Raw genomic sequence first — 19,924 nt, 5'->3', positions numbered from 1 at the left:
TCTTGATCCACCTTCCAATTTTAAGTGCAAGATAGTTCATGTTGTTTTATGAAGCACGAGAAGGAAAGGGATTAGGAACTAGGTAGTCTATCTCTCACTGTGCAAGGTATGCCTAACAAGTGTTTGATGAAATGCCCAAATGATCTGGGTCCTTTAAACATTTTACGGGAAAGAATTTCTTACGCATTTTGCTTGTGAATTTCAACTTTGTGACTTTTTTTTTATTTTGTGGTTAGGTCCGGGAATTTCTTATGCATTTTGCTTGTGAATTTCAACTTTGTGAATTTTTTTTTATTTTGTGGTTAGGTCCGAATTTGTGACTTGATTTTGAGTGTTTTGTATGATTTATTAGCTGCATCGTGAGCGATTTTCTAATTTTGTTACGATAACTTTTTTTGTATGAAACATAGGGTATATTTGTTACAACATGTTTGACATTTCAGGTTTGAGGCGGATGTTGATACATTTTGTGCAAAGTTGATGGAATTCATATGTTGGATGTAGAAGATGGTAGCTTGGTTATTTAGCAGGGTTAAATTCTCTGGTTTCCCATGTACAGAGAGGGTTGAATTTAAATTACCAGCAAGGTCGTTATTTGGTAAACATAAAACTGAAATGGGTGAAAGACAAGGACTTGGATACTGTAGTGAGTGCTGAGAAGGACCTCAAGGTCGTTCACTTTCTTGTATCCATAATCTCTTCAAGACCTGAACATTGCTTACCGATCTACTATCTGTGTCGCCATCGTTGGCAGTTTGGTCTTCCAAATGATGTCAAGATGTCTACCTTCATTAGGAGATACCCAATCTTTCATGAATCACATATTCTTGACAGTTAAGGCACTCGTGTGCCATCTTTTTACTTAACTCCAGAAGCTAGGGAGCTTTATGAGGAGGAAATCATTGTTCTTCGGCAGTGTTGGATGGATCTTCGATCTAGGCTTTGCAGATTGCTAATGCTTACCAGTGATTGGACAGTTCCTTAACGTTGATCAGTTGATGGGACATGGGGCTGCCATATGATTATCAGAACTCTTTCATCCCATATAACCATGACTTGTTTTTGTTTATCCGACTCCAAGATGATCACATTGGGTTGAAACTTCTGTCCTGGGATAATGACCTTGTTTGTTTCTGAACTGCAGAAGAACACTGCTTCCCAACAAAGGGTCGACATAAGAAATGGCTATTTGGCCTTTCCAATTGGATCACAAGGGGTTTTGGGACAGAGGAGAAAATGTATGGATTGGTTAAAAGAAAGGTAGAAGCTCCCTTATACTTCTCCATATTGTGATGCCTCCTATTTAGATCCCCGTACTGATGTATTTGAAAAGAGGATTGTCGGAGTCTTTCATGAGCTTCTTCACGGACCTTGCAAAAGAAAACTGAATGAAAGAACGTAAGCAACCTCCGCAAACAACTCTATGCCTCAAAAGTTCACAAAAGCATTCGAGCAGCCTCTTGGTATCTTTTACATCTCAAAGAAGGACAGCAAACAGACTGTAATCTTTCGAGAAGCATATGATGGTTACAAGCTTCTGCAGAAGCACCCTCTTGTTAGGCATCAGGGAAAGATTTACAAGCATGTTGAGAAAAGGCCAACTAGATAGAAGTAGAAGTTTGTACCAAAAAAAAAAAAAAAAAAAAAAAAAAATGAAGAAGAAGAAAAAGAAGATCCATTTGGTCACTTTCATCATGATGAAGTGGATGAAACACGATATAGATTCGAAGAAGTATCTGCCTGTAACTTGCTTTCAGAATATGATTAGGAATCAGATTGCCTGATTGACTGACTGTTGAAGAAATTGCCATAATTCTACAACCTCGGCATTCTTTTGCAACTTTGATGCATAGAGTCAAATATAAGGAGAGCCAACCTTTAAGTTTTTAGGCAACCTGTCCATCAAAATGGAGTACTCTTTTTTATACTATGAAATTGTTTAGCCCCTTTCCGAAGCCCATTTGGTTTAAATCGATGCATATAATTGTAAAAGGTTTAATTTGGTCTATAATTTGGAGTAAAATTTTCAAAACGTTACTATTGTTGCTAGATGTTAATGGTTTTCTTACCTGATATATTTTCTTACTTCTTAAGATGTAGTAGAGAAAGATGACCAGTCGTATTCAGAATAAGATATGAGCAAAATTAAATAAATTTTATTTACTTAAATTGTTTCCCTTTTACCTTTATCCAATCAAACATAACTAAATTGTGTAAAAGATCTGGTGGCATCGAAGATTTTTTGAGTGACGTAGAATTTAACTAAATTCTGAAGTTCACATGAAAACTGACTATAGGACCCATTAAATTAAGTCTTTCGATTTTCAAAAGCACCAAAAGTTCTTTAAATGGAAGTACTTTGGTCGGCATTTCATCGTAGGTCTTGAAGGACCTCAAGAAACCAGATATGAATCCTCCAGTATCAAGCTTGAAGTTTGATTTTCCATGTTGATTAGCAAAGTGTTGATCAAAATAGTTGATCTAGTCTGTTTCAATCAGTTTAAATTTCTTTGAATCAAATATGGCAGAATAATGTGACTGACATGGCATGATCAAATGAATCAACACCAAAGAAGAGAACCTATCAGAGAAATGTATAATTCATTCTATGGTGGCATGAACAAAATGAGGTATTGTGCATATATTACGTTGATAATAAAAATCGAGGTATGTCCTCATTTATCGATGTTCAGTTGTATACAAATTGTGATGAGAATACGAAAATTATCAATCAACCATAGCTCAACTATAGAACTCTCGGTAGGTCGTTAGAAATGGAAAAAACATACAAAGAATAAGCAAATGAACATCGCATTGAGCAGCTTTCATAGAAAATAATGAAATGCAGCTTTTGCTCTTCACAAGATGTGCAGTGTGAAGGACTTCCAAAGGCAACAATCAAGTTGCCCCCCCCTCCCAATCTTCAACTCTCAAGTAAATCTGATACTACACTCTAAAATGAATATATTGAACAGTTTATTGGTAGCCACCACCATATGATTGCTGGGGGGCGTAACCACCCATCATTGGATTATAACCACCCGAAGCATTGGATCCCGGCCGAATACCACCTGGTGGTTGAAATTGCATTCCTTGTCCCATACCCAAATTTCCGGGATTCATTCCCATCCCCATTCCCATACCCGGGTTCATTCCCATTCCCATACCCATACCCATTCCCATTCCCATTCCCATTCCAATTCCCATTCCAATTCCCGGGTTCATGCCTGCATTGTTCATTCCCATTCCCGGGTTCATGCCAGCATTGTTCATGCCCATGCCCATTCCCATTCCCATTCCCATGGGTTGATTCATTCCTCCATAGGGCCCTCCCATGCCAGCATTGTTCATACCCATACCTGAACCCATCATAGGGTTCGGTGGCGCTCTAAGGGCACTCGCACCAGCACGACCCACTCCAGAACCAGATCCCATAGCTTTACCCATGGTGATAGTAGAAGTTACTGCAGTTGTAGTAGGCTTTTCCATCCTCTTTTCCTTCCGATTTATGGCATCAAAATCCACTCCAATATCTGCCAATGGATTTGTTTTAGCTGCACATTGAGGAACATATTTAGTCAAATATCAGAGAACAGATATGATACATATGTAAGAATTCAAGGTAGCATGAACTCACGCCCAGATATATTCAAATCAACTAGCCCTCTGTTAAGAGTGTCAGCCCAGACTGTTGACTTTGTCTCGAACTTGCCCTTAGATGGTTGAGATGCTATCAAAAGTGAACCCGTTGATGCTGGAAAACCTTGCTGTGAAGGAACTTGAGGGGGTACAGCTTGCGGAAGAATGCTGCCCAGAAAATCATCACTTTTTTGCTGTGCAGCATAACCATTTTGAACCTGATAAGCTCCTTGTGAAGCTACTGGTGGGGCTGTAAAACCATGGTGCTGCACGTTTCCACTGCCAAGTGGAGCAGCTGACCCACTTGGATTTTGCTGAGAAAGTTGTGAAGTAACAGGAGCAGCAGATCCTCCATTCTGTACAAAATAGCTACCACCACTAGCCTGTGCATTTGGACTGCTGGTTGAAGCCATCTGTGTATAGAAAGGAGCAGTAGAACCTCCCTGTGGGCCCCCTCCATAGCCGAACTGTCCAGTAGGTGCTGCAGATCCTCCCTGTGGAGGCCCATAGCCAAACTGTCCAGTAGGTGCTGAAAATCCTCCCTGCGGGGGCCCATACCCAACCTGTCCTAGTGCTGTAGATCCTCCCTGTGGAGCCCCATAGCCAACCTGTCCAGTAGGTGCTGCTGTAGATCCTCCTTGTGGGGCCCCATAGCTAACTTGTCCAGTAGGTGTTGCTGTAGATCCTCCCTCTGGGGCCCCATAGGCAAACTGTCCAGTAGGTGCACTTTGAGGCTGAAAAGCCATATTTGAGTTCAACGATGCTGTAGCTCCGGACTGGGGTTGCACATTAAGGAATGAACTAGCATTTGGTTCTGAAGGTGGATTGCTTAAAGCTGTAAAATTTTGCTGAAGAGGTTGACCAGGATCTGAGAAGGGAGTAGCCAACGCAGGCTGGTCGCCAGGGAAGGAATAAGTTGACAAGGATGCTGGGTTAGATGGAGGTCCAGAAGGAGGTAGAATATCTGCCAGTATATCAATCTCAGGGTCTGGAGTAGTGGAGGGCCCTTGAAGGAACTGTGGGTCTGATGATGCTTGCAAGCTGGATAAGCCGGATGCACCAGTTGAAGCAGAAAATGCATTACCATATTCAGAATTAGAGACTTGGTTTGTTTCCGGGATAGCTCCTTGGGATTGTCCAAGGCCTTCGTGCAGAGAAGAATGGAAAGGATCTGTCGTAGTAGAAGGATGGGACTGCTCAAGGCTTTGGTGCAGAGAAGACTGGAGTGGATCTGTCATTGTATTAGGATGCGGTTGTCCAACGTTTTGGTGCAGGGAACACTGGAGTGGATCTGTCATAGCAGAAGAATGGAATTGAGGGGCACCATCATTAGAAGGCATAGCTTTAAAAGGAGTGTCACCAAAAGGATCTTCAAAATTCTGCAAGTACATAATTCGAACTCAGAAAAATATAAGAAAAATATCAACTTAGAAGCAATAAATAATGGGAAACGTACGGAATGATGTATACATGTCAATTTTATCAGAGTGGGCACTTCTATAAAACTCCAATGTGAATGAAAAACTTTAAAACCGTCAGCATGTACCTGATTACTGATATTGGCTACTGTTGTAGTAGTCTGCGGAGTTCCTGCACCAGAGTTCATGTGTGAATCAGGCTCAAAGGCCCCAGTCACATTTGCAGATGCCATTGCCATAACGGCCAGTGAGTTTGAAGAAAAATCTGTCAGTGAACCAAGTAAGTCCATCTCAGCATTGTTTGGTGGAATAGTTGGAGCAGCTGAGAAAAGAGAGGATGTCTTTTGTGGTTTAGTGCCAAAAACCAACAAAGTAAGATAACTTATCGTTTGATGTGAATCACATGAGTGGATTATCCTTAATAGGCCACGTGAGCTTATCTTTGATAGATGACATGCAAAATAACTTTTAGATTAACTATTTCTTCAAGATTAACATTTTCATGTCAATATGTAAGGAACCTTTACACTCAATCGCACACTAATGTTATGCATTTAATTGATAGCAAAGAACTGAAGAGAAACAGAATACAGTCATAAATAGAGAATAGATGTTTATTGCACAACACAAACCATGTATAACTTACATTAAAATGGTGATAATGGAAAGGCAGCTACCTAAAACATAGAATGAAATGCACTAATTATTAGTTTTATTTTATCACTTTTACTATTTATTTCCTTACATGCACCAAATTGACAAATGTACATACAGAAAAGCCCTTAATCCTATCTAGCATTCGAAAACCTCTCATTTTAAAAAAATATTCCCTCCAAATTAATACTTGATGAATTACACACACATAAAGAAACATGGTGTAGCTATGACACAAAGCATCATTTGAACAAACCATGCAACCCATCCATGATGTGTCTAATTCATCTTCATGTTGGTCGAATTCATGAAGCAACCTCGTCAAAACTAAAATACACAATACTAAAGAGGGGAGGGGGGAAATTCTTCCCTATGGTAATGAAATCTACTAAATCTACCAGTTTTAACTTTACTATTAATCTCCCTCAGTAAAGGTCACTATAGCAATCAAACTTTTAAAGGATGATAACAAAGTATAGGGCAGCTAGCTTTAAATGACCTAAGCCTGAGGTTAATAGCACAAAAATTAATAGAGATTTTTTGCACCTGAGACTGAACTGCGAGGGTCAAATTCATCAAAGTTCCCAATTAACTGGTCAGCAGATGTTGGAGCACCATGTACGGGACTTGACTGGCTAGGTGCACTGGTAACAGGGGCAGATGAAGTAGCAGGAGCAGAGGTTGAGGTTTCTTGGTCCCTATCATAGTAAGATATCCAGTTGACTAAATAGTTATTAAAAGTGCTAAAACTAGAAATAGAGTTAAGCAACAGAAAACTGATACCTTTCGCTATGAGCTGGTGGGCTTCGGGACTCACTCACTGCCTCTTCATAACTAGGAGGTGCACCAGTGTCTTGCTCTGAAAATTTATTATCATGCCGCCTGCCAAAATACAACTCATTATGTGATTCATAGTACTCAATTAAACCACTATTCCATGGAAGTTTTAAGAATTACCTCACATCTGGTGACCTGACATCACCTCTTCCACTACCATCACTGCAAGAAAAAGAAATATGTGTCTAAGTACAACCCGTATCAAAATTGTACACCAGCTTGATCTGGGAAGGAATTGGTTCTAAAAATATTAAAATCTCAGCAGCGTTAATACCTAAAATAAGGTTCAAAAGAGGAACACCTACAGGCTACAGTCACCTATCCCCCCAAATTTGTGTAATGTGCAACAGTAAGGAAGAATCCCTCTTCCACCTTTTCGTTCATTGTAAATCTGTATCAAAAGTCTGGAACTTATTTGAGTGGTTTGCTTTAGTTTAATTTGGTGATGCCCTAATCTCTCAGAAAATTGGTTACCTGAGATCTTGTTCAGTTGGTATCAAGGACAAAGTTAAAGTGATTTGGTCTGGTGCCGTTGGAGCTTTGTTGTCTATTTGGAAGGAAAGAAATGCAAGAAGATTCTGATAAGTAAAACTGTAACACCCCACACATTCTTTTAGTAATAATGTAATTCCAGTAACTTTATTATTTGAAATTTCAGTAGTTGTTATTAGTTGGAGGGCATTTTTTGAATTTTGGACTTCAAGTGTAAGTGCGGGAATTTAATTGTTGGCGTGAAATTATTCAAATTGGAAATTAATGGCAAGAATTAATTTTCTTTTGAAACAGAAAGGAATTTAATAGTATAAAACGGAAAGGAATTAAATGTAATTATATTTATTTCCTTTTTTGTTTTATTATTATTATTATTATTATTATTGTTTTTTATAAAAAGTCAAACTCCGCCCCACTTTTCTTCCTCACGTTCGTGAGCCCGTGCGATGCCGCCCAAAGCCGCCGCGTCAGTTTCTTCTTCATGACCTCCGTCCACTACTACTCAAGCGTCGTTCGCTTTTGTCGTCACTGGATCTATCGATTTGGGTAATATTTCTATCGTTTGGGTTTGTTTTCGGTTGATTCTTGAATACTCATTTACTTTTGACATCAATTGGTTGATACCCATTGTGTTTCAACTTTGGATTCAAGTTTGTAAAAGTATTGAGGTATTGTTCAGTGAAGTTGAAGTTTGTTTTAGCGAGTTTTGGTAAGTTTTATGCTTTGGATTAATTTTAGTTGTTGAGAAATTTTGGTAAAGTCATTTGGAAGTGATTTTTTGATAAAGCTACATATGGATAATTTATTTGAGACATTGGTAGTGAAGTATGTATTTGATTCAAGTTTTAATCATGTAAGCCTAATTTCAAATTATGATTAGGGGGTTGATTCAAGAATTTCATTCAAGATGAAGAAGAGTTTGGTTTGCTAATTATTTGGGCTTAAAATTGGAGACTTGGGAAGTGAATTCGAATTGGACCACACATTAGGTAAGGTTATGTGGAAATATTTTGTAATATTTGGGTGTTTGGAATTTGGCCTTAACTATTAATTTTAAAGCTTGGTTTATGTTTAGGCTTGATTAAGGATTCAAGAATTTCACAAAGATTCAATTGCTTTTTGGTTCGACCTAATATCAAGGTAAGTAATCTTACTACTGGAACTATCCACAGGCTAGGCATTAGATGTATGCTAACATGATAAATGAATGTTATGGCAGAATGACAACATAATAGACTGATAGTATAATATGACCAAAGTATGTTCTGGCACGAGATCTGAAATATTTATTCGTGCACATAGACACTTGAATGCTAGTATGAGATGGTATGTGATTCCATATGGTTGTATTTGATCGGATGATGTTGAGGTATATGTGTATGTTGTAGAGTCATAATGTTGAGGTATATGTGTATGTTGTAGAGCCATGATGTTGAGGTATATGTGTATGTTGTAGAGCCATGATGTTGAGGTATATGTGTATGTTGTAGAGCCATGATGTTGAGGTATATATGTATGTCATACATTCATATAGTGATAATTATGATGTTGAGGCTGTGCAAGTGTCCTTACTGATTAGTTAGATGCCCATTAGATTTTGTGTTTCCTTCGGAATTCACCAGTTTGTGTCTCCTTCGGGACTCACCAGTTTGTCTCCTTCGAGATTCACCAGAGGTAGTGGGCATACTTAACTACAGTAGGATAGGACTCAGTTTCCTTCTTGTTTCATGTGTATATGTGTCCCATGAGGACTAGAGCAGTGTATATGTTTCACCAGAGATGGGTATCTAGAGGACATAGATGCCTAGCCGGACCCCAGTAGTGGGGTTACTTACTCAGTATTTTATACTCATTCTATCTCATGTTGTTGTTTCAGGTAAGGGTAGAGATGCACCAGCGATGGACAAAAGCAGAATTCGTGATCGAGCCACTGGAACTAGTTTTTACACTTCTGCAACATGAAATTTAGAGTTTTTTTCATGTTTCTCTTAACTTTTAGTTTTGATGTTTAAAACTTACTTTAAGAATTGTTTTTCAGACTCATCTACTATCCTTTATGATTTATGGGTACCCTACTATTGTTTTAGTATTTGAATTTAATGAAAGTCTTTTGAATTTACCTTATTTAATTAGCATTTATTTCGCCATAACCGAGTGTCGTTTTGAGTTTCATGCATGCATGTATTTAGTAACGGTCTAACTTAAGTCCTAGGGGGTCGGGTTGTTACAGTTGGTATCAGAGCCCATGTTTTGGTTTCTGTAGATTGACTTACTACGTAAGTCTAGATAGTCCCTGTGGCCCAGTAACGAATCCCTCGTCATCGCCAGGTATGTCTCATCAATTACAAGTTTTATGATAGTTGTGCATTAATATATATGTTTAGCTTAAATGCACCAGTTATGCTCTAATGCTAGGTCAGTGACTCGTTAGAAGTTATTATAAGAGGATTATCAGGTACGACACTACAAAAGGAGGAAAATAAAATAAAATAATTTATGAGGTCACGTGGCACTAGTTTATCTCATGGAAATTATGTTAGAAATGAAAAAAAATACATATACCTTAGTTCAGAGATCTTAAAGGTTGATGAAACTATGTAGAGTTATGACAGTTTAAAAATAAAGGTATGTATATGTTTAAGCCCAGGAATGCAACTGTCTTGATGAACTTTGACATGGTATGTTGAGGCAGTAAAAGGTTGAGAAGGGATAAGCTAAAATGGAGTTACCAGTAATAGTAAATGTTCAAGAACTTTGACATGGTATGTTGAGGCAAGGCATTAGTAAGATTTAAGGGATGTTGACGTAGTGTTCAAGTTCGAAACATGAACTAGCAAGACCATCAATTTGATTGAAAAATGAACTTAATCTAGCTCGAGGTAGACAAAAGTGGTATATGCACAAAAGTAAGTTGGATCATCCAATATCACCATTGGCATAGGGAATAGACTTGTAATAAAGTTAAGTTGATAACAAGAAGTTGCTATAGGTGGGTTTGGAGCAGTACAGGATAGTATGTTTTTCCTTGCATGGGCAATGAATTAACTAGCTTTAGGGAGTACGAGTAAGTCAAGTTATGACTTATGAATCAAGAAGGATTTATCGTAAAAACTAACTTAAGGGATCAATTACGGTTATTACGAGGTTATGGAAATGTGTTATCAATTGATTGACGCTTTAGCATCCAGAGACTTCAAAACCTCATTTTCAGAGGGAATTTTAAAGTCATCCGCAACAGGGTCTAAGTAATGATATGTGATTGTTTTAAGGTTAAAGAATAATATGAGGATTGACTTAAGCAGTTTTATAGCCCATGACAATATAGAGCCTCATGATGAGTTTCTCATGATTGTGAGACTTAATTAGACAGAGTTATTCTCAGGCATGTAGACCCTAAAAAAGGCATCACAGTCGGCGCTTCTAGAGTAGAAACAGTTTTCAGTTGCCCAGATTTGTTCTGATACGTATCTTCATATGACGCATTATATAGCATGACCAGCTTCTCCACTACACATATGAAATTTTCCTTGTGACAGAATGATAAGCTCAGATGTATGTTTTTAGTGGATAAGATTTTCTTAAACTCACGACAGTTTTCATAGTTCTCAGCTTGAACGTGTTAAAGTATAGTTGGTTTTCAGCATCTTAAGTTTCATCGTTATATATGGAAGGGGTTGTCACACCTCTTTTGATACTAGTTACAGCTATGTCAAATAGCGACCCTCGTTTTACATCTAGTTTTTGGAAGAGTCTCCAGTTAGCATTGGGTACTCGATTGGATTTTAGTACAGCTTTTCACCCACAGAATGGTGGTCAGAAAGAATGTTTGAACCTGATATTGGAGGATATGTTGTGCACTTGTGCGTTACAGTTTTCAGGGAGTTGAGACTCTCACCTACATTTGATGGAATTTGCATAATAACAGTTATCCAGCTATCATTGGCATGTCACCGTTTGAAGCCCTCTATGAGAAGAGCTGCAGGTCTCTTGTGTGTTGGGATAAGGTAAGAGAGAGGAAATTGCTAGGACTTGAGCTAGTGCAAGCCCTGAATGGGGCAATAGAGAAGATCAAGGCTCGTATGCAAATATAACTCAGAGCAGACAGAAAAGCTACGTCGACATAAGACGTAAGGACCTAGAATTTAAGATTTGTGATAAAGTCTTTTTAAAGGTGGCACCCATGAAAGGTATTCTGAGGTTTGGCAGGAAGGGGAAGTTGAGTCCAAGATTCATTGGACCTTTCGAGGTCTTAGAGCGAATTGGCCCTGTAGCTTACTGATTGGCTACCACCAGCACTGTCTTCAGTTCATAATGTCTTCCACATTTCTATTTTGAGGAAGGTATGTGACATATTCGTCCTATGTAGTTGACTTTGAGCCATTGCAGTTGAATGACAACTTGAGCTACGAGGAGAAGCCTGTAGAATTTCTTGCCAGAGAGGTAGAGACGTTGCGCCGCAGGGAAATTGCTTTTGTGAAAGTCCTATGGCAGAATCACCAGTTCAAGGAGGCTACCTGGGAGTGAGAGGATGAGATGAAGGCCCAGTACCCGGAGTTTTTTTTTTCAAGAATGAACTTTCGAGGACGAAAATTCTTTGAGGAGGGAAGAATGTAACACCCCCGGAGTTTTTTTTTTCAAGAATGAACTTTCAAGGACGAAAGTTCTTTGAGGGAAGAATGTAACACCCCGCATATTTTTTTAGTAATAATGTAATTTCAGTAACTTTATTATTTGGAATTTCAGTAATTGTTATTAGTTGGAGGGCATTTTTGGAATTTTGGACATCAAGTATAAGTGCGGGAATTTAATTGTTGGCGTGAAATTATTCAAATTGGAAATTAATGGCAGGAATTAATTTTCTTTTGAAACGGAAATGGAATTTATATAGTAATAAACGGAAAGAAGAATTAAAATGTAATAATATTTCTTTCCTTTTTTTGTTTTATGGTATTATTTATTATTTATTATTTTTTTTTATAAAAAAGTCAACCCCACACCTTTTTCTTCCTCACGCTTGATGGCGGCGTCGGACGAGCTCACGTCCGCCCAAGCCGTCGCGTCTAGTTTTCTTCTTTCATGACCTCCGTCGTCCACGCACTATTCAAGGCGTCATTCGCTTTGCTATCACTGATCTATCGATTGGGTATATTTCTGCACGTTAGGTTGTTTTCGGTTGATTCTTGAGAAATACTCATTTATTTTGGCATCAATTGGTTGAATTAACCCATTGTTTTTCAACTTGGATTCAAGTTTGTAAAAGTATGAGGTATTGTTCAGTGAAGTTTGAAGTTTGTTTTTAGCGGAGTTTTGGTAGTTTTATGCTTTGGATTAATTTTAAGTTGTTGAAGAAATTTTTGGTAAAGTCATTTGGAACATAGTGATTTTTTTTGACAGAAGCTACATATGGGATAATTTTATTTGAGACTTCGGTAGTGAAGTATGTATTTGATTCAAGTTTTAATTTCATGTAAGCCTAATTTCAAATTATGTATAGGGGGTTGATTCAAGAATATTCATTCAAGATGAAGAGATTGTTTGCTAATTATTTGGGCTTAAAATTGGAGGTTTGGAAGGTGAATTCGAATTGGGCCACACTAGGTAAGGTTATCTGGAAATATTTTGTAATATTTGGGTATTTGGAATTTGGCCTTAACTATTAATTTTAAAGCTTGGTTTATGTTTAGGCTTGATTAAGGATTCAAGAATTTCACAAAGATTCCATTACTTTTTGGTTCGACCTAATATCAAGGTAAGTAATCTTACTACTGGAACTGCCCATGAGCCAGACATTAGATGTATGCTAGCATGATAAATGAATGTTATGATAGAATGACAACATGATAGACTGATAGTATAATATGACCAAAGTATGTTCTGGCACGAAATCTTTAATATTTATTTGTGCACATAGACACTTGAATGCTAGTATGAGATGGTATGTGATTCCATATGGTTGTATTTGATCGGATGATGTTGAGGTATATGTGTATGTTGTAGAGCCATGATGTTGAGGTATATGTGTATGTTATAGAGCCATGATGTTGAGGTATATATGTATGTCATACATTCATATAGTGATAATTATGATGTTGAGACTGTGCAAGTGTCCTTACTGATTAGTTAGATGTCCATTAGAGTTTGTGTCTCCTTCAGGATTCACCAGAGGTAGTGGGCATACCTAACTATAGGATAGGACTCAGTCTCCTTGTTTCATGTGTATGTGTCCCATGAGGACTAGAGCAGTGTATATGTTTCACCAGAGGTGGGTATCTAGAGGACATAGATGCCTAGCCTGACCCCAGTAATGGGGTTACTTACTGAGTATTTTATACTCATTCTATCTCATGTTATTGTTTCAGGTAAGGGTAGAGATGCACCGGCGATGGACAAGTGGAATTCATGATCAAGCCACTGAGACTAGTTTTTACGCTTCCGCATCATGAAATTTAGAGTTCTTTTCATGTTTCTCTTAAATTTTAGTTTTGATGTTTAAAACTTACTTTAAGAATCGTTTTTCAGACTCATTTACTATCCTTTATGATTTATGGGTACCTATTATTGTTTTAGTATTTGAATTTAATGAAAGTCTTTTGAACTTACCTTATTTAATTAGCATTTATTTCGCCATAACCGAGTGTCATTTTGAGTTCCATGCATGCATGTATTTAGTAACGGCCTAACTTAAGTCCTAGGGGATTGGGTCGTTACACAAAATTTCTTGATTATGTGACATTGTATGGTTCGATCCCTCAAATTGGCATCCTCATCATTTTAATTTTGTAACTATTTTTTCCCCCTTATCAACTATGATTGCAAGCCTTTTGTTTCATCCCTTATTTTATTAGAGAAGGAACTCTGTCCTTTAGGTTATGTTATTTCGCCGTTGGCATTTTATAATGGTATCTTATCCATGTTTCTTATCACAAAAAAAAGAGTTCCTCTACATAATAATGAAAAAAATAATTCATAACATGGGACATACCGGGCACTGTCATCATGGTCTCTATCTTGATCCCTTCTTGCACCATATTGGTGGTCATCAACACTTCTTCGACCCCAATTATCACCATCCCTGGGACTCTCTCTTCCATGGCGTTCTTCACCATCTCTGCTATAGCGATCTCCATCACGTCTGTTTGAGTCGGAATTCCTACCACGGTCATCATCTCTATAGTCATATTCTCTTTCCCTTCCATAACCATTGCTATTCCTATCATCATCCCTGCTTCCGTAACGTCCCTCATTAAAATCATCATCATAACGGTCTCCATACCCCTGCCTTTGTGCTCCGCCAGCTAATGATGCACTTCGAAACCTATATATAACAAATGCCATAATGGTTCAGCTCAACCATGCTAAACCAATTATAAGGAACTATCCTAATTTTAAAAGTATATTAGCAACTACTGTGGTAAAAAATTAGAAAAAGGGGAGAGGATGAAGAAGAAAAAGACAGAAGAAAGGAAGAAGGAAAGGTAATAGATTTCTTTCATGCCAGAAGTTCTATTTAATCTCCAGGTTCACCAGGTTAAAATGCAGGCTCCTGCTGTTCTTAAAATATTTGACAGAGAAATTAGTTTGAGAAATTAACGGATATCACAATAACTATGTGGAGTAATGACTGTGAAAATGCAGATTCTAAAGTAAACAAAAATTATGAAAACAAAGAAAAAGATCGAGAAAGGAGTAGAAAACATTGAACGGATGATTGACAAGCAAATTATTATACAAGATTGATCGGCAAACTTTAGGTAAATAACCTGCAGGCATTAAAATTAGAAGGTTCTTCTATGCACAGAATACCCGGAAAGAAAATTGGAGAAATTTAGTAGAGAGAAGTAGAAAAAAGATCAAATGTTTAAATATCTTTTCTAACACTTTGATAGAGAGAAGCAGAAAATTCATTTCAACATTTAACACTATACGTGGGCGCATATATATTTCTTTTACGGATTACACTCACTTGTCCCTGTTGGCATTAGCCTTCTGCCTAATCTCACTGATTCTTTCTGGATCATTCACAAGAACCACAAGACTCTGTGACTTCTTTCGAACATTTGCTCCTTGATCCCTTCCACTGGAATCAATATATTGAAAGCTGGACAAGGCCTGAAGTGGGAGAAAGAGAATGATTTAGAAAAACAAAATGAAATCCACAGAAAATAGAGAACTAATTAACAATGTAGTTAAAAGAACTAAGAAGCTGCATTACTGATAATTGGTATGCATGATCCTTGATTTCATCTATCACTCGCTCTGATCCATGAGCCACCAGATACTCCAAGACAGTTAAACCCTGAAGCAAAATTTATGTTTTTCTTTTAAAAAATAATAAATAAAGAATTGTACCCTCACTGCAGCGCAGGAAATAAAAAATCAACATTTCTTTTTCCTTGAATAATCTAATCAAATTGATGAAGACAAACATTTTTTTCCCTGTGAAGAAAATGAACTTTTTTTTGGGGGGGGGGGGAAACATTATGTCAGCACACAGGTGCTGCAATATCAAATGCAAAAGATATCAAACCTTGTACACATGCCGCCAATTTTTGCCCGAGTCATTAACACGCTTCCAGATTACTGCCATGATCATCTGACACTCATGGCTGCATCAAAGTTTAAAATGAGCTGTCTTCTGGTTCTGGGCGGGTGGTAAAAATCATTCATGTAAACCAAGTAATGCTTTCAATCAATAAATAAAATATGCTTACTAGTTTTTGCTTGCTTGTGCAATCTCTGCAAGAAGTGATCCATGAGGGCCCCACGGCTCATTGCTAGTAGCATCAAGAACCTGCTAGGAAGAGAAAGCAATGACCTTATTATCAGAGTTAGAACTCTTAAATGACCAGGCATCACATTTTAAACAATTTCCATCAACAACGAGCAACTACCAGAGAAGAGATCAAGAAAATCATAAAGCAGAAGAAAAAATTAACCTTCTGCTCTAGTCGAGGAACTTTAAGCACTGTCTTATTAACTTCTCTCTTACTGCAAGAAAATGAATTAGAAACGCCATTTAAGTAAATAATATGCAAAAGAGGAAGCAAATTGACAAAGAAAAGGAAAATGTTGAGATCAAAGGGCACAGACCCTGAAATTATTTTTTAACAAAAGAACAACAGGAAAGTTTGTAAAGATATGGTTTTAGGTTCTTGGAAACATGGTACACAGAGATTATAAAGAATACGGACAGAGTACTGAATATAAAATTTGCAGAGCTACAGCTACTCTACTTTCATATACTTCTTGATTCTTGAAAAACTAAAAGCAGTTTAATTTAAATATCGAGCTCAGAGAATAGAGATCATTTTTTGGTTCTTTTCTTTTTTCCTATCGTCTCTTTGTTCACAAGTATTATGCCTTGCTTGGTAGAGTTTCTCCTTGAAGCTTGAGGTGGTTTACGAATGGGGAGAGAAGCTTTGGTCCTCTGGTAGAATGTAGGGCCCTTTGCTGGTGACTTTAGTGAGAGGAACAGCAGAATTGTCAAAATATCTCTAAAAAAAGGAATAGCTTTAAAATAAATCTTTTTTTAAGTAAATAAAGCTAATTGTAAAGTTTGCATCATTAATATTAGGATACTACAATTTAACAAGTATTTAAATATTTAAGAACCTATCAGATAGAACTTTGTCCTCTCTTTTTTTCCTTTTTTTCTCTTTCCTTTTTTTATATAGGAGACCAACTTTCATTAAGGAAAAATGAAAGAATATGAGGGCAAACAAAAAATCAAGCCCATAGAAGGGAGCATCTAAAAAAGGGGTCTCCAATCTAACAAAATAAGGCCTAACAAATAATCAGTCTACAGAAACAACTCATTACATTAGAGAGAAGCATTAAACTTTGCCAGATCAAACATCAAAAGGTTTCCTTATTGGGAATCCTACATTGGAAAAATCAAGGGATCTCATATTCCTTATAAGATAGATGGGCTACTCCTCCCATTACTAATTGGTTTTGAGATGGAACCCCACACTATCAAATATGGTATCTAAGGCCCAAACGAATGTTCGGTCCAATAAAAATAAATTGTGATCCGATCAAGAATTGTGAACCCAAAGGAGGCACCATGTTGAACATCTCACATTGAAAAAATCAAGAGACCTCAAACTCCTTATATGATAGGAGATGGAACCCAATACTATCAAATATGGTATCAAAGCCTATAAAGCACAAAAGATCCGATCAAAAATAGTGAACCTAAAAGAGGCACCATATTGAGGGGCATGTTGAGAACCCCACATTGGAAAAATCAAGGGATCTCATACTCCTTATAAGACAGATGGACTACTCCTATTGTCAATTGGTTTTGAAATGGAACCCATGTTATGTAATATCTCTCTCAACCCCTGCAAAATGTCCCACAACACAACACACACCCCAACCTTCCACAAATAACCCCTCTCCCTTCATGCAGGGGATGGAAGAACTCCTCTATCATACACTAAAATCTCTACTCCCGGCTAACTAGTAGTCAAACACCCCAAAAAAGATGTTTCAAAACACAAATGTTTATAAATCATACTAACAAATGAAAAATTAAGGCCTACAGTCTACAATTTATATTGTGATCTAATTCTATGTTATTTTCTCTTTTGAACTTAAATGTTTATAAATCATACTAACAGAAGAAAAAGAAAAAGTAGAAGATGGAAAAGCTTGTTGAACCGCATAATAAAATGAAGTTACATTAATGTTCTGTAGGAAAAAGTTTATAAACCGATAACTGTAGAACTTATTTTCTAATTTAAACTAATTACATTACTCTATTTTGAACTTGACCTTCACTATCTAGATCTATAAAAATAACTTAGGATGTTGCAACAAAATGTCCATTTGGATTTCCGAAACATTTGAAATGGAATTCATATCCCTCAATCATAAACCAAAAACCAGACAGGCTCTATATTATCCAGTACTAGGAATTTTCTTTTCTTTTCTTTCTTGGATCCAATAACACCTGCAGTGATGAAATATTTTTTGGCATTAAAGTGTGAATAACACTCACATATCCCTAACAGTCTGACCAAAGACCTTCTTCATCGTTGATGCCTTGATGGTACTGAAATTAACAGCTCCTTCCAACCAGTTCCACAGAAAATTTAAGTGAAGCTCACCTCAAAATTTCCAGGCTGTTTCAGAGACAAACAAGTAATAGTCTTTAAAAGCTTGGAAGTTTGGAATATATATTGGAAATCAAGAAAATGCATTATGAAAGCACATGTTGTATGTTGATGCTGGCTACCCTATCCCAAAACTCTGGAATTTGTATGCTCTTAATGAATACATTAATATAGCAACATATCATTTTAAACTTCAGTCAAAATCAAAATATATAAAGGAATATATATCAAGAGCGTGTAAAGATTTAAGCAGAGATTAAAATAGGTCAAAATTGAGCTCTAAACCCATCAAAAGTAAAAACGGCCGCTTTTCAATATGAAGGGGAAAAAAGTTAATGAAGCTTGAAAACGAAAAATGTGAGCGTCCATTACTGAGAAAATAAAACGAAAATCTAAGTAGAGACTCCTATAATTTATAGACACCCTCCTAGTAAAACCCTCAATGAAAGTGCACCATCATAGAAATCTCCGAACTACACATAACACCAACTTCAAATCATGGTTATCTGACATCGAAGACAGCATGGAAGGAATCTTCATTTTCATCTACATTACTAGCTTACGTCATGAATTTCAAATGAATCCAAAGTAGACCTTTATGCAAGATTCCCTATGATTTCCTCAAACTTAACAACCAAATACACACATTTTAAAGTATACAACAAAAAGTACGTTAAAAACTTTGGACAAATATGCATACACGCATCAGCTGTCAAGAGAACGAGAAATATCGAACCAAAGATCAAGACCCACATCTCGCATCATGAAAAGTACAAAACAATTGATGTCGGTGGAAGAGAATCGAAAATTTCCAACCAAAAGCACCGACAAAAATCAGACCAAAATCTGCCTGGATTAACATAAAGCAAGGATCGAGATCATCAACTTCAGTGGCAACTTGGATCATCAATCATCCGAAGCAACAATGCCCAATTTAAAAAAAAAACGAAAAAAACAGGCATCCGATCTCGAGTTGAATTATAAAATTTTAACTTCAACAAAAATTGTGGATCAATAAGCTGAATCAAGAAGAAGAAAGTGGAAGATGAGAATGAAAAAAAAAAAGGAAATAAATCTCAAGATCTGAAAGGAAAGCAGGAAAATGAAACAAGATCGTAGAGGAATCGGAGAATCAAAGGAAATGCTTACGCCGGAAAGTAGAATCAAGAGGCGGATCTGAAGCTAGTTGGAGAGGAAAGTGGAAGAGAAGAGAGATTTTTGAAAATGGTTGGGAATTAGAAAGGCTCTGTCCAGGAAATAGCAACGAAACAGAATGGACGTAGGAAGAGACGGTGAAGAAAAGAGAGAGAGACAGCGCAACTTACACGCAGTAAATTAAGGGAATTTTTGTTTCATTTTAATTTTTCGTCATCATATTTCCATATAGGTTTTAATTTTTATATGAGCTACATTTTCTCGTTTCATTGTTGTATCAGTTTGATGGTAATTGATATGATGTTTCTAACAAATTTAGTCTCTCATTTTTGTTCCTCTCGACTCATATTAAAATTAAATCTTTTTATTTCACATGTTGTTGAATTAAAAAAAAACAATTTTGTCGCTAACTTTTAATTTTGTGACTAATAAAATCATGAAGTTTAAAACTATCTAATAAACCTCAAACTTTCAATTTTGTATCGAATAAAGTCGGTGTAAAATTCGATAATTAAATCTCTTTTTGAACTCAATTTTTTAGGTCTTTCATATAAAAATCCCAACAATGTGGAGATGAGGATTTACGCAACTAACCTTCAAAAAATTGTG

At 36.9% G+C, this 19,924-nt stretch overlaps 1 protein-coding gene and 1 pseudogene across 3 annotated transcripts; one reads left to right on the top strand and one right to left on the bottom strand.

Annotated features, from left to right (window-relative positions):
- Positions 1 to 507: 507 nt before the first annotated feature.
- LOC120075915 lies at positions 508 to 2,011 on the top strand (annotated as a pseudogene).
- Positions 2,012 to 2,612: 601 nt separating this feature from the next.
- On the bottom strand, positions 2,613 to 19,496 carry LOC120075063 (clathrin interactor EPSIN 3-like). Of its 3 annotated transcripts, XM_039028218.1 has the most exons (15): positions 19,310 to 19,495; positions 18,861 to 19,010; positions 18,046 to 18,169; positions 15,977 to 16,028; positions 15,752 to 15,831; positions 15,568 to 15,646; positions 15,253 to 15,336; positions 15,004 to 15,149; positions 14,023 to 14,355; positions 6,669 to 6,710; positions 6,495 to 6,593; positions 6,258 to 6,409; positions 5,186 to 5,379; positions 3,638 to 5,018; positions 2,613 to 3,554 (listed from the first exon to the last, which is right to left on the bottom strand). In XM_039028218.1, exons 3-15 carry the CDS (start codon positions 18,078 to 18,080, stop codon positions 2,977 to 2,979), a joined length of 3,255 nt encoding a protein of 1,084 aa, XP_038884146.1. In that variant the 5' UTR covers positions 18,081 to 18,169; positions 18,861 to 19,010; positions 19,310 to 19,495; the 3' UTR covers positions 2,613 to 2,976. The 3 variants fall into 3 exon arrangements, with proteins under 3 accessions (XP_038884146.1, XP_038884147.1, XP_038884145.1); XM_039028219.1 differs by lacking the exon at positions 18,861 to 19,010 and having other exon boundaries at positions 5,186 to 5,322; positions 19,310 to 19,496; XM_039028217.1 differs by lacking the exon at positions 18,861 to 19,010.
- Between the last annotated feature and the right edge of the window lie 428 nt (positions 19,497 to 19,924).

Source organism: Benincasa hispida, chromosome 4 (assembly GCF_009727055.1).
Source record: "Benincasa hispida cultivar B227 chromosome 4, ASM972705v1, whole genome shotgun sequence".
In the NCBI taxonomy this organism is placed as follows: domain Eukaryota; kingdom Viridiplantae; phylum Streptophyta; class Magnoliopsida; order Cucurbitales; family Cucurbitaceae; genus Benincasa; species Benincasa hispida.
Note: the sequence above shows the minus strand (reverse complement) of the source record. Positions and strands in the feature narration are given on the sequence as shown.